At 43.7% G+C, this 14,904-nt stretch overlaps 1 protein-coding gene across 1 annotated transcript in view; it reads right to left on the bottom strand.

The window, feature by feature from the left end:
* Window positions 1–14,904, bottom strand: part of ELP1 (elongator acetyltransferase complex subunit 1) — a 33,540-nt gene that overhangs the window by 7,997 nt on the left and 10,639 nt on the right. The window contains exons 12-30 of the mRNA XM_038123937.1: window positions 14,307–14,406; window positions 13,498–13,680; window positions 12,579–12,685; window positions 12,078–12,181; window positions 11,204–11,257; window positions 11,001–11,106; window positions 10,208–10,323; window positions 9,425–9,498; window positions 8,723–8,801; window positions 8,384–8,463; window positions 7,396–7,536; window positions 6,206–6,291; window positions 5,011–5,159; window positions 4,055–4,178; window positions 3,533–3,630; window positions 2,167–2,368; window positions 1,150–1,211; window positions 532–594; window positions 357–417 (exon numbers count right to left, since the gene is read on the bottom strand). Of these exons, the coding sequence (XP_037979865.1) occupies window positions 357–417; window positions 532–594; window positions 1,150–1,211; window positions 2,167–2,368; window positions 3,533–3,630; window positions 4,055–4,178; window positions 5,011–5,159; window positions 6,206–6,291; window positions 7,396–7,536; window positions 8,384–8,463; window positions 8,723–8,801; window positions 9,425–9,498; window positions 10,208–10,323; window positions 11,001–11,106; window positions 11,204–11,257; window positions 12,078–12,181; window positions 12,579–12,685; window positions 13,498–13,680; window positions 14,307–14,406 (1,989 nt within the window). The remainder of the gene's footprint in view (window positions 1–356; window positions 418–531; window positions 595–1,149; window positions 1,212–2,166; window positions 2,369–3,532; window positions 3,631–4,054; window positions 4,179–5,010; window positions 5,160–6,205; window positions 6,292–7,395; window positions 7,537–8,383; window positions 8,464–8,722; window positions 8,802–9,424; window positions 9,499–10,207; window positions 10,324–11,000; window positions 11,107–11,203; window positions 11,258–12,077; window positions 12,182–12,578; window positions 12,686–13,497; window positions 13,681–14,306; window positions 14,407–14,904) is intronic.

The raw sequence follows: 14,904 nt of genomic DNA, 5'->3' as shown, positions 1-14,904 counted from the left end.
GGACAGATAGCCATTTTCCTGGTCCATAGCACTGCTGCTACATATGCTTTGGAACAAGGACTGTTCTGCCTGTTCATGGACATGCAGACACAGACTCTTTACAGCTTCTGTCTGTGAGGTCTGGAAAAGCTACAAAGGAGCCTGACTAAGCTGACATGATCCCATGACACTGCAGGGCTTCAAGATGCACTGAGGAGAGCCAAGTGCAGCTAACTGAGCAGCATCAATTAGGTGGAAACAAAGTATCTTTCCATACAGCTTCCAGTACTGGAATGCTGTGACTTCCCACAGATCCAGCAAAGATATTTTTTAGCCTCTATAGCACAGAGAAATATTAGATTCTTGCACAGACTCACCTTCCAAAATAGCAGGCTTCAAGTTGGTTTCCAAGATATCCAGCCTACCATACTTGTGAATCTGGATCAGGGAAAGAGAAGGTATCATTCAAAGATCTAACCCATATCACATCCCTCTGTTTTTGCACTCTAAAGTTTTTTTCCACTTCTGCTCTTATGGTTTGAAATGTCTTACCAGTCTCAAAGACTCTTCCCAAAGAGCCCCTTGTAAGAGCAGGAGAACAGCCTCTTCATAGTCCTAGAAGGAAAGAGCAACCACGGGTTGCTACTGCTGTTAGTTATACATGTTCAGGTAGAAGCTATTCAGATGGGTATTTCTACACAGCAGTATCACAGTCAAGCGAGGAAAACACTACTATGCCAGCTACTTTGAGGTGTTGACATAAAAATCCAAACAAGCAAACAAAAATCACAAACTAACTTTGCAAAACTATGTTACTTCTCCTGTACTAAGGGGAAATCCCTCTGGAACTCTTCCTTATTCCAGTCCTCATGTTTCAGCTCCCTGAGACAAAGGAGAGCTGAAACATTTTTCATACCAAAGCACGGGAAAAGCATTTTTCATACCAAAGCATTTTTCACAAGTGGAAAAACTCAGGGACACAGCATTTATCCCCACCCTGCTCACTGCATCACCCAGGCCTGCTCTGCCCTCCCCAAGAGGGCCCATGGCACAGACTGTTTTGCTGCCAGCATGCATGGAGTCACATGTGAAGAACAGAGAAAAAATGGATGGTGTATCTGACAGATACTGGGCATTACTGGGCCACAGGCAGGAGGGTGATGACATTACCTGAGTGTACTGCTCCAGGAGTATGGCTGCCTCTGCGTACCTTCTCTGTTCAACTAGTTTTCCTACAAGAAAAAGTGGAATTTCAGCTTTTCGGAAACAGCTAGATTTCGTGCCAGAAAACTACCAAGTAGAGGAAAAATCCCACTCACTGAGACACTTTCTATCTGCTCACACATGTACTCAATTGCTAAATTACAGCTGTAATTTAAAAAGGGCACCATAAAAAAGCATTAAAGGCATGAAGGATTTAAATCACATTAAGTGACATAAAAAGCAAATACAGGAGTATCCGATTCTGGAAGACTAGACTTCCAGAGGCCATACTCCTTCTGTGTTAAGTGGCCCTTCATAAACTCTGCCTGTGAGTAATGATGCTCCATTCTCTTGCTGAAATAGATGAAATTTCTCTTGCTGAAATATAGGTCCACCAGGTCCACAACACACCTCTTGTCTGACATGCACTAGTGAGTACAAATTCTGTGACCAGCTACCTTCTTCTCCTTAGGACAACACACAGCTTTATGTACCAGCTAGCTAGCTGCTAGCTGGCTTCAAGGAGAAAACAAGATGCAGCTCCAAATTATCCAACAGCCTTTAGGGCTGGTGAATAGGCACAGCACTTGCACCAGTTAACGTCTAGAGGCCTCAGTTACATCAGACACTTCAATGCATGTCCATTCCTTGCGGTTAACTAATGAGGCAATTTGAAAGAGGAGTCTGGCAACCAGCTGCAAGGGAACAATGCAAGAAGCAGTCAGCACTGGGCAGCCAAGGGCACAGTTCTCTTGGCAGCTCCTGTGTTGCCTACCAAATCACCTTCAGCATCTTTTGGTTTCTTTGAGAAACAAAGGTCATGTGCAAATGCACAAACCTTGGGCAAACATGGGATCTTTGTTCTCATTTAAGAAAAGCGCTGCTGAATAATGAAGCTTTCACTGAATTTTAGGAAAAATTGAAGTGAACCATAAATAACAGCAGCCACTCTGCTCTGCACATGTACTTCTCTTCAAGGCCTACCTGCCATGCTCTGTGCCAGGCTGGACAGCCTATCCTTTGTGTAACCAAGCCGTGATGCCATGCACAGGGCTTGTTGCCAGCTGCCATTGCTCTGAAAAGCATCAAGTGCTTTTGCAAAGATGCCAGCACGAGCAAATATCAATGCAGCCTGTTCATACAGCTGCTTCTGAATCAAGTACTCCCCATATGCATCACTGATATCCTGAAAGACAGGGACAAAAAAAAAAAAAAAGAAAAAGAAAAAAAAGAAAGGTCAGTAGCAGTCCTCCATTAGTAAAAATTAAGGGTCCATCAACAAAAGCCTCTTACACAGCTTCTCCAAGGAGTTTCTAGGCATGAAGTTTCTACCTCATTTCAAACTATATCAAGCCAAGGGCTAATGATCAGCACATGGAGACACTTCCCAGAGCTACAGCAAGTGACACAGGGAGGCACCTGACTCTCCAAACCAAATGCTGGGTAAACTAGATACTACAGGAAACCAGACTCTTCCTCCCCACCCACATGAGCAGTTTTTGTTAGAATGTCTCTCTGAACCAACTTACTTTAGGAAACAAATACTGGCACAAGGGAACACGCAAGCCCTGTAACTCTATAGGCACAGGCTACTCAAAGATCACTATCTCCACGAAGAAGGGGCAAGTGGATTTCACTGGAAGGATACAGGGTGAATAATAAATTACTCCCAAGGAGTCATCCAGAAACAGATCTCCCTCATGAATAAAGACTTCTTTCTGCTTTCACTCTGCTGCAAATAGACCGATTTTCTCTATTTCCCCTCTCACGCAACTCCTCCTTGTACAAAGGCTTATGTGTTGTGTATTTACAGTATCTACATTAACTTATATTAAATGCATTTTCATTTTATCTCAGCCTTGGACAAGCTGAAGATCTTCAGTAACACTGAAACCAAGTACACTACGTACTAGGAAACAGCACATCTAAAAGTGTCCAAGTTCTTCAGCACTTTTCAGAATAGTTTAAGGATAACAAATTGTCCCCACATAATCTGCAAGCCACACAGAGGTCAAAACAGAGAGAAGTCTTCCTGAGGTTATGAGAGCTATTCAGCACACTACAAGATAGTGCAGCAGAAGAAACAGGACTTCCAGGTGCTCTCTGAGTCACAGGATCAAAGGAATAACAACCACTGATGACCAAATGGCACAGGGTTAATGCTGAGAGTCATTCCAGCTGTTATCTCAGAAGAGGGTCTCAGACAACACTGGAAGTGCAATGACCTACAGAACTTGAACACGTGCAGCTGCAGTTTCATTCCTGCCCTCATGCATGGTGTTGAGGAGATCCAAACACACTCATAAGGGAATATAAACTGTTGACTCTGCACTGTCACGAGCTTACACACCTTGTACTCCTGAGTGCTAGAGGGATACAGCTTCAAGGCCTCAGAATACAGATTCTGATCCTTCACCAAGTTCAGAAATTCAGAGAAGTGTTCAGGACCTGCAGAAATAATTTACTTTTTGTAAAAATTAAAGAGAAAGTACATGGCCCTCCTGGCTCCCAGACAGTCTGGGTTCACAACATGAAGAATCAACCCAGAAGTGCCTGGGTGGAAGACCACCCATTCTACTACTGTAAAATCAAAGCGTTCACTTCCTTGATGTTTTGCTAGAGATATTAAGCAGGAACAATTCACTTGAGCAGGAACAACACAAGACTTCATGTGCTTCATGACCACAGGGGAGTAAACATTTCTTTCTTCCCGTACCAAGCTACAGTACAAAAAGCAAGTAGCAGAAGTTCACCACCCGTTACCAGACAGGAAGATAATATTACACAATCCTTCTCTTTCTTTAGCTATTTCCCCTCAAAGGCTCTCCAAAATGGACATGTTACACCGCAGAAATCCTCTTAGGACACCTACCACATTTGCTGAGGTGGCCAAGAGCTTTTGTGTATCTCTTCAAGTGTCTGTCTATTGTATATCGCTGATAATTGGTTTCCATCTTCCGGAGGGCATTTAAGAAGGGCAAGTATTCTTTTGGGTCCTGCAAAGAACAATAAAAACGGCAATTGAGTTAATCTGCTAAAATCCTTATTTGCCCCCATCTTCACAAACAGACAGTCCCATATTTGAAAAAATATGATAATACACTAAAAAAGGCTTCTTTCCCCCCAAATGTAAGCCATCTTAATCAATTTGTGCATATACTCTTGCCAGAAATTACTGACTTGAATTACCAGGGTCCCTCATGGACTTCAGCATTATCTAAAGGCTGGCAACATTTAAAATTCAAGCCTATGTGTCATATCAAATGTTGTTATGTATAAATTTGCAGCCATAAAGTTGATCAACTTCCCCACACCAAAGGTCATAAAACCTGTTAACACAAATAGGGTGTCCTAAGTGATGGGCAGCAGAATTTGCTGTAACATTAGGAAACTCTGAAGATGCAGATGGGCACTTCACTTCAGAGATTTCACATTAAACCCACATGAAAACACATGCTATTATCATGGGAACCACTAAATAAGCAAGAAAAAAAAAGTATGGAACTGAGAATAAAAGCATGCAATCGCAAAACTTCAGATACCAATCCCTCCCTTCCCCAGAGCTACTTTGCCCTGCTGCTCTAGAAGGGCACTGTTTCACCTTGAACACAAATATATTTCCAAAGCTGTGCTCAAGAAGAACCAAAGGATGCAGAGACATGACACTTGCCCAGCATCTTCCCAAACACTCACAGGGCTTCTGAGCAACTGGAATCCTGCCTGGGTAGAGAGCCATTACTAAGAAAACATGCAGGCTGATCTGCAGACTACAAAGAACCTTTGAGAAAGTAGAAAAATAAATTCCTTAGCAGGACTATGAGCCAAGACCTTTTGAGACTTTTCTGCCACCATGACGACTAAATCAAAATCATACGTCCCCAAGGAATAATCATACAATTCATTGACATCCACAAGGAAAAGCAGGTACTTTAGTGCTTCTTCTGCACTCACAGCTTGGACATCCGGCGTAATGCTTTCTGCAACAAGATAAAGCAGCATATGACCTGTTACACCACCAGCACAGGAGCCATGCTGTGAGGAAAGGATGCATCATTAAGCACAACCTTGACATCAGAGATGGACCATCAGACTAACAGCTTGCTCTGTCTTGCAGAAGGGTTACTTTGCCTTTACTGGGCAACTTCGAGAACATCTCCAGCACAGCAGTGAACGTGCAGCTGTGATGAACTCGAAGGATCAGCACAGAATAAAGGCAAAGTTTGCTAGAATCCAGAATAGGAACTTCCTATTCCATGCTGGGACAACTAGAGCTCCAACTGGAAAGTGAAAACAGGTCCAACTCTGGGGTGACTGCCAGCAGACCTAGTCAAAAGGGTGAGCTGAGGGCATGTAAAGCAACCTAACTTAGCAGATATGTTGCTGTACCTAAACACACACTGGTTTCAAGTCCATTTCTGATTTTTGGCTTGCTCCATAAACAGCAACCTTAAAACAATTTTCTCGGTGAACCATGCTAATTATCAAAGTGTTGAGGAACATATCCAGTGTAGTATCTCAGGGTGTAGCTGTGCTGGGAGCTGCAGGTTGAGCTCCGGGTGGTGAGAGCTTCAGTTTGAACTGCCAACCCCTTGCCTAACAAAGGGGACAGAGACCTGTGAGACACTGAGACCCAGTAGGAGCTGAGGACTGCCAGATTTTTGCAGGGATAGACTGTGAAGGTATAAAAGTTCTCACAGGCCCAGGGGCTCCTTTGCATAAGGTCCCTCCTCAGAGGCACTAGCTGGAGTTCCTATTTTATTACTTATTTTATGCCTGAGACTCTGCTATGGGAAACTTGAGGTGGAGCCGGTAAGGAATCCTGGTCTGACTGTGAGTGTGGGGAATGTAGCTGTGGGGGATGGTCCCAGCTCAGGTGGCACAAATCCGCCAGTCTGCCAGGCTCCTGGATGGTCAGATGGGGAAGTTTCCCCCTTAACAGTTTTAGTTGGACAGAGAAGTTTCCTTAAAATAAAGCTCCTGCAAACCACCCATTTTCAAAACTTTTGAGCTTCTGATACAGAACCTCGAAGATCATGAACCTTCTGGAGAGCAACTTCCAGTTCTGGAGGACTTTTCTTCACATGTGCTGTCAGTATCGATAGGCAGTATCTGAAGAAAAGAGAAGAAGTGAATGAGAAAGTGAGAAGGCAGAAACACAGCTTATTCCTTTTGTAGCACAGTTTGTGCAAGTTCTAGTTTATGTCTTAGTAAAAAAAAAAAAAAAAAGAGAAACTACTAAGGCACTTTGATCCTCCTAGAGGAAGGCAGCAAACATAGCAAAAGAAGAGAACAGACCAGAAAGGTTCTTCTACTCAGTATGTCTTCCCAAACATGTCACAAAGCTGGAGGTGTGTTTTGAGTAGAATGAGCTTCCTTTACCATGCCAGCCAGCATGATGAAGGAGCTCTCTCTGAAAGTTCAGATAGCTGGACATGGTTTTCCAAATGAAATCTGGCACAAAAATAGCCTTTTTTAAAAAAAAGGACAGCTTTGTAGGGTGTTATTTATACTTCCATACATCTCACATTTACTATTTCAAACTAGCTTTCCCAGCCAAGCAAATGCTTTGTTTTCTGAAATAGTTTGCTGGAAACTGTCTAAATTCTCAGAGCTCAGCAGCTACTCACCACCTGTTGCTCCCCTCTCCACTGTTTAACATTAGGCTGTCAATAGTTTAGCACCATTTTACCAGGCACTGTTATTATCCTATTTTCCCAGCTTTTATCTTTGTCTGGTGTTGATTCAGCCAAGGAGGATGGTTACCACAAAAGTAATCAATCAAGAAAATGGAGCTGGTTATTTATAAAGTAATTCAGTGACAAATGGAACAGCTGATATCTTTCCAAAGGGCCAGCTGCTTCAAACAGTCAGCAACTCACCAAGATGAGAATCTTGCTCATATCTCCATTCCCACACAGACTGATCCTAAATTGAGTGTATCTCCTAAACCTTTATAAGCATCCTGCATATGTTATTTTAATTCTATTATTTTATTTAATAGTAAAATGTTGGTATGTTATCTGTGGAACTATTAGATGTTTCCAGGACAGCATGCTCAGTAGAAGCAAGGCATAGTATAATTTTGTGGAGCACAAGCTCACCTCAGAAAACCTAGTGCCAAATAACTGATGTCAAGGACAGCTTTGCTTCCTGCCAATGACTTACTAGAAATCTCTCTAATGGGTCGATCACCTACAGTAAGAAAGTGCTCACTTTTGAGGGTCAATGTGTTCCATGGCAACTCTCATCACGTCACATATGAGGTTTACTTTTTTCTGATCAGGATGCTGGCATGGCTGGCTGTTACTGCTACCATTCGGAGATGGGTACATACTCTTCGTGAAATCTTCATCTCTGCATAAAAACAGGTAATGTGAATAAGAGCACCATCTGCCACATAGCCCAGAACAAAGACAATAAGGTTAAGGAACTCGAAGGCATGCAGAACATAACTACTCATTAACTGCCACGCTAACAGGAAGTTCTCCAAAAATCTCTGTCAGTCCAAACTGATTGTCAGCCAAGACAGGCATTAAAAAAAAACCCTAAAACTGGTCAAACAATTACTTCAGTAGCACCAAAAAATCAGAAGACAAGATTTACAAGATACAGCTGCGTTCCACTAAATCCACTACGGAGATATCCACTGAACAATTCAGAAATGTAAGCCATTTGCTATTATTTCTGGTCAGGTCAAGACTGAAAATCAAACCAAACGCTTAAGTGATACCACCAGTTCCTATACAATTACTGACTTTAGCAAGCTTGAGAAGTCCTGAAACTACCATCACTGTAAAGCCTCATCACTAAGCCTTTAAGAAAGAAGTGAGGGGACTTGGTTTGAGGATCCAAGCAAGTACCTTGGCCTCAGACTAGATAAGCACTGTCACCTTGCTCCTCTTTATGAGGGAACAAAACTTTCTCTGTTTTCATTTACTGCTCTACAGCAAACCAGCAGAGAAGTCAAAGCATTCAGATAATGTACTAATTACTTGCTACAAAAATTTAATGGCTGCCTGCAAACGGGAATTTCCTACAAGACATGCTATCCCTGAAACTACTGAGCCTACTCAAGCCTTTATGACTCAACATGCCAGATTTCTGATTCCCTGGACCCATACTGAAGAGTTGCCAATATTTTGACAAAATAATGTACCACCACTGATTACATGCATGCTTCCATTTGCAGACTTATACTTACTTCAGTTCTGTGAAAAACAAGTTGATATAGTTCACAGAATCTATTTGCCTGATAAAGGTTTCTGTGTTTTCCAGAAATACCTGAAATGAACAAGAGTATTACCACTGATATTCTGAACAGTAAGAACATGTACATCAAGTATAAGAATAAATTCAGAGACCTTGTCTGGAGTACAGGATGAAGGAAATGCTAAATCGGATCTGTGCATACGATGATGCTGCAGTGCAGAACAGCCATCACTGCTGAAAGCAGTACCACCTACACTTTTGAGCACACTGTTCAGTGGATTCCAGGCTAGATTAGTATGGCAAACAACACAAGAGAGCTGGGCAGACTTGCCTTGGGATTGTGGTCATAGAGAAGATTGAGGTTGATTCGCAGCTTCCTCATACACTGAAAAGCTTCCCTGAACATAAGCCTGGAGGAATGAGTCAAGCGGGACAGTTTACTTAGTGGATAAGATGCAAACAAAGGCAACTGACTAGGGCTAAGAACAGAACCAGTGGGATGAGAACAGCCTACACAATAAGCTGTGTAGACAGCCTTCCAGAAAAATGTGCAAGGTCAATACGGTTCATTGCTGACCCTTGCAGTGGGACACACTTGCAAGGTTGATGAAGCAATACAGAACTTAGATTATTTTACTTCCATTAAAAGAGTGTTACATTTTGTATCAATTTCCCTTTCAGAAAATTTCAATGTAAATGAATTCAGTAAAAAATGGAAACCAGCCAGCTTAATCCTAAAGCAATTGAGATGTCTGGAGAATGGAGCAATGAAGATTTCTCCCACCCACGCAATTTCAGCACATGTAGCTGAAGATTTCTCCCACCCCCACAATTTTCAGCCGTTCAGTGGTGAAGTGACAAGTACCTGGCACAGCTGAAAGCTAGGCTTCTAGGTGGTCGCCCTAGAAACCATTTTGTTCCCTCTAAAAAGGTCAATTCCTCTGAGTTTAGCCTCCCTCTCTTTTCCAGATCAGTCAGCCTCTAACAGCTCAGACTGGAGGAGGGAAGACAAGAATACACCAGCACCATTTACCTGTCTAGCCACTTCCGAATCTGGGCAAGAACCAGAGCGCGGTGGTGAATGGTCTCCAGATTTCCTCTTGGCATCTATAACACAAGATCCACACAATTACTTACTTTAGTTACTCTGCCTACATTGTGGGAAAAGTAAGGACTGGCCAGTTTCTTAGGCCTGTCTGCTACTTGGAAGTGCATGGGCCTGGTTGCTCACTTCAGAGGACATGCAATTTCAACAACTGGAAGAATACCTGAACATTCTCTCAGTCCAGAAACATTCCTTCCTCAGGAGAAGGAATCTATCCCACCAGACATGACCCAGAGCAACCTGATCAAGTTTTCATGTTAGTCCTGCTCTGAGGAGGATGTTGGGCTCCACACCTCCAAAACTGCCTCTCAAATTACATTCTTCTCCATTCTGTCAATCTCTGGCAGTTCTGAAGAGTGAGCTCAGAAAAAAACTAAGTGCCAAGGCTGCTAGTAAATCCTAGGAAGTGAGTCTTGAGATTCATGGTGAGAGGCCACAATATGTAGCACTACACTACCTCAACCATTAGGAACTTGACTAGTCCTTCTCAGCTCTGCACATACCTATCTGCGTCTACTGAACCTAACTCTCAAAGACAAGCTCAAAATTCCTGTGCATCCAGCTGGGCAGCTAGAGATTTGTGAGATGCTCTGCTGCAGCACTGTAGGGCACCAGCTTTGTAGCACTGCACACACTGTTTTCAAGGTGCCCACTGTGATAGACCCCTACACATCCTGATAGCACCTGTCAGCAAATGGGCAGAGCACTGACCTGCAGCACAACCTTTGTGTCCTGGGGAACGACGGTGACGATACGTGAACCTCGCTCCACCTTCCGCAGGGTCTCACTGCTGGGTGCAGCAGCACTGCTCAGGCTAGCCTGGAGGGCTGAAGACAACATTTATCAGCATACATGGTACATGCAGCACAGTGTCCCATTTAGGACCTCCTATGTTGTAGGAGCCAGGCAAGGCTGTACTGCACCAACCAAGCCTCCAGTACAACAGCGATCTTCAACAATTCCTGACAGGATGAGACCTTGAGGAGCGCTGATCACTGCTGAATCTGTACACAAAGCAGAGCTGTGTCTTCTGCACAACAGGATAACAAAGCTCAACAGACCAGATAAGAGTAGCACTGAAGGGTCTAAAAGGACCAATAAGTTGTTGTCCTGCCTTTACCAAAGCCATCACATTTCTCAAAGCCAGAAACCACCAGAAACTCTTTCTACGGTGATCCCCTCTCTACTACACACTCTCAAATAGCACACAGACTTCTTCTGAACATGGAGAGAAGGAAGAGGATGCAGGGCTAGGCTGCTGGAAACAGTGTAAGGGTCAACTACAGCACAAACTCTCTTCCCTGTGAAAAACACCTGATATATAGTCAGTTCCCTGACCTCCTTGCTCTCTGGTAGATTTCTGAAAGCAACTCTCATCTCTTTAACACCTCCTTTGAAGGGTTACAAATACTACATTTTTCACTGGATGTGAAAAATATGGACATCTTGTGTTTCCAATACAAATGCTATGAGTTAGCAACAGGCAGCCAGTGCTGATATTTACCCTTCACTGACAAGTTCTTCAAGCAGAAGCACTGACAGGTGTGCGAATTGGTTGTCACCAACAAAAACTCATTGTATGTTGCGAATGATGTGATGTTAGAAGCAACCTGTAAAAAAATGAAGTTTATTACAGTTTACACCAGAATACAGAAGCTGCCTTTGGCAGAGGAAAAGGGCAGGAAATGAGGGGCAAAAGCTTTGTACCTCAATATCATTAACAAAAAACCGGCATCGATCCGTGAGGCCCAAGATCACCTCCTGTAATTAAAATAATGACAACTATGAGCTATCACAAGCTCCAATCTTTCACAACACTGACAAGCACTGGATTGAAGTACCTTACAATTTGGTAACGAATATCTCATGTGAATGACTTAGAGAAGCCAGACAGGAAGTCATCCAACCTCTCTTCCAGGAGGATTTCCAACTTAAACATCTTTAAACACCACTGGCTGAAAATCTAGCTTGGCCTACCCTGTAACTGCACAGTCGCAAAATGGAAGCAGAAGCCATGCTAGAAATCTAGGCTCTTCTATTCAGCAGCACTTGGTCTAGGATACCAGACGAAAAGTTCCACTACAGAGCAGAGCAAAGCAGCTTCCTACAGCTGGAGGCACACTGAAGGAAGGAAACCCCTGAAATACCAGCAAAACAGCTGGTCATTCTTTAAGCTGTTGTAACTATCAAGAAACCATCTCCAAAAGGAAAAAGCAGTAGCAGGACATTTGCAGTAACTCAGTGCAGCCATATTTGCTAATAGGTTAAGTTCAAATAAAACCAAGCAAAACAGTCCTTTCAAAAAGAGTGTGGGAGTAACTGCCAGAAATTTCCAAACTGAATTTTCTCACTTTCTAATGAAATTATTTATTGTATTCATAGAACGGGGTGATCGGGTGTTAACTGCAATGCACTGGAAATGCTCTAGAAGGCAAGGGAAGATAAGCTTTCAGCTCTGCAAAGTGCCTTATGAAGAATATCATGAACAAGTATCACTGGGCCCTGGGCAGAAGACCACAGTGTACTTTTGGCACAGAGAACAACTGAGTAGGGAATTTAATCTGCTTGCAGTCTTACTTACTTCACCACTGATCCTCGTGATGGAAGTCTGCACACAATGGTAGGGGAACTGAACTGCAGAGCTACTGCTACTCCGCCAGGGCTCAAGGACTGGAGTAGAAGCCTCTAAGGAGCAAAGAAGATCTAACTGTTTTCCAGCCAAAAAAAAAAACTCAGACATTAAAACCATGACACGTATCTTGAGAAAACCAGAACTGGGAATAAGCTGGGAGAGAAGATCTATGAATGTGGCAGTCAGTCAGCACTGAACTTTGTATGTGTGTATTCGTGTTAACATATGCATGTGTATATATATATATATATATAAAGTTACCTTTAATTGAATTCTGACACAAATCACTAATTTCAGCCCATTTCTGGGAGGAGAGGAAATATAAAAGCAGCACCAACTACACAGCAAGAGTCACTCAAGTCCCTGAAAGTCAAATCATCTCATTAAACCTTTAAAGAAATATGTAACAACTACCCCTAAGACCAGGTACTTAAACAGGGCCCAGCTTACCCCACAGGTATTTTAGGATCCGTCTATCAGTCAGCTGCAGAGCTACAGTTTTGGTCACTGGGCTGCAGTACAGGCTGATCACCTCTCCATCTACAGGCACTGACAAGCTGATGCAAGACAGAGGAAATACAGAATGTCAGTCACAGCAGACACACTTAAGAGCAGATATCACGTTCCTGCCCTTCCTGTAGCCAGATGAAAAGATGCACATCTCCTGCATGGACATACTTTGTTCATGTAAGGATCTTCTGCAGTCTTGTCACACCTATGTCAGCTGACAGTGGCACCACAGAGCACCAGCAACCCCAGCCAACAGGCATCTGCCTAACTGTGCTGGTCACTGTCTGCACTGCAGCACTCTGCAAACACACCCCTCCTCTTTTTCTGTTCTACAGCTCACATGCAAATCATTCTGTCTTTGCTGGGTGAGTGCTGCAAAAAGCAGCTCTTCCGATCTCTTTGGGAACTGTATTTCCCAAGTGGCTTTCTTTCGTGTCTGGTTTTAGCTCAACTGCCCCACAAAGACCAGCAGGTGAGGAGGAGGAAAAGGAGGAGGACAGTAATTTCAATGGCTACTGATCCCCTTCTGGACCTTGATAATAGTGAGCAAAGGAATGGAGAAACTCAGTGTCATGTGCCATCCCCTCTCCCCCAAGGGCTTTGCATTCCAAGGAACAGAACTATCCTGTACTGATACAGGCATGTTTAGCATGCACCCTTGCCAGGCTGGGTGTGGGCATCAGGACTACAGGCAAGCGCTGACCAGTAGGGAGCTTTATGAGCTTTTTGGTTCTCCTGTCAGAAGAGAGTCAAATTCCTTGACCCATGGCTTCCAGGCTAATAGGAGAGTTAATTCCTTCTTAGGCACTGTCCAGAAAGCACTCTCAGACTTCAGCCACAACTGATAGATCTCTAGTACCGTAAATTCAGGCACTCTTCTTCAGCTCCAGCCACGTGAGGCACTGCAGTCAGATGGTGAAGGACAGACTGAGCAGCATGCTGACCTTGACCAACAACCAGGAAGCTGTCATCTGGCAGCCAGGTGAGAAAACGGAGCCCCAGAGGATTCATCACTTCATTGCTGCTCCTGCTCACATCAACTCTGTCACAAAATGGGAGAGGTTGGGACACAAATAGAGCCTGATTTCAATAGGCCACGTCACTAAAGAGGCAGAGGACTTCCTAAGCACAGCCTAGCTCTTTAAATACACAGCATGGCTGGGAGGGCTCCAGTGCAGAAACACCGATACACAAAGCATGAATCCTGCCACAGGCAGAGCTGGAGGTAAAGGATGAGGCCTAGGAAGCTCCATCTGTTTTCCCTATGTAGTACTGCTTCCATGTCAACTACCTCTAGCAACAAACAGGGAGCATGGTGGGATTTTTAACCTCATCACTGCCTCTGCCATGCAAGCAGCTCTGTTGCTCTGTGTGATGTGATCATGGGCCTGGACACTGCACCATCATCCCTTGGTGCACCAGGCACAGGAAAGCACAGGAAGAGGTATCTCACTGCTGTCATTAACAGTCACTGGTTCTGCTGGATTGAGACCTCAGTAAAGGGCATTTCAAAGCACTAGTTGCAGGCACAGTGTCCACAAAATGAAACCATGTTATCTGATAGCATCTTAAAAATCTTGAGAAAAGTGTTAAGAGCTGTGACCTCCAAAGCATCCAATCAGGTACAACCCTCTTCTCCCCTCTACAGCTTCAGCAGTTCTATATTACCTGTAGGTTTTATCCAGGTACGGTGTTTCTACAGCTGCTTTAAAGCCATTTCCTCCCACAGCTCCAAGCTTGACAGAAGGGTCATTCACTGTACTCTGTCCTAGCAAACACAAAGCAGAACAAAGCAGAGTTTAGAGATCCACCCAACAGAGCCCCTTCCATCTTCAATCTTCGCAAAAAGTAGATGCTACGTGGAAGTATTAAAAATGCCACAAAATGCCATCCCTACATTTACAGCCAAAATGTTAATTCTCATTAACACTCACTTTGAGGAAGACAGTCACATTCCAACACTGCAGCACAAAACGGCTATTTCCTCACAGCACACTGTGTATAGAATTGCTTTGGGAAGCCCTGGGTGCCCCAGACATGTTCTCAGACACTTCCCAGCGACAGTCATCATCATGCCATCAGAGCAGCTTACGCAAGATACCACGTGCTGCACTCAAGCGGAAGCTAGGCAGGGAATATGACCAGCACAATGACATAGTCAAATGCCAAACACTGTCTTCTAACAAAGTCAACGCACCACCAAAATGCTTCTATGTCGTTCAAACTGGAAATGAGAGCAGAGCTTGAACTCACACTTAAACCAGGT

This window comes from Motacilla alba, chromosome Z (assembly GCF_015832195.1).
Source record: "Motacilla alba alba isolate MOTALB_02 chromosome Z, Motacilla_alba_V1.0_pri, whole genome shotgun sequence".
NCBI classification, from domain to species: Eukaryota; Metazoa; Chordata; class Aves; order Passeriformes; family Motacillidae; genus Motacilla; species Motacilla alba.
This window is presented reverse-complemented; position numbering and strand designations above follow the sequence as displayed.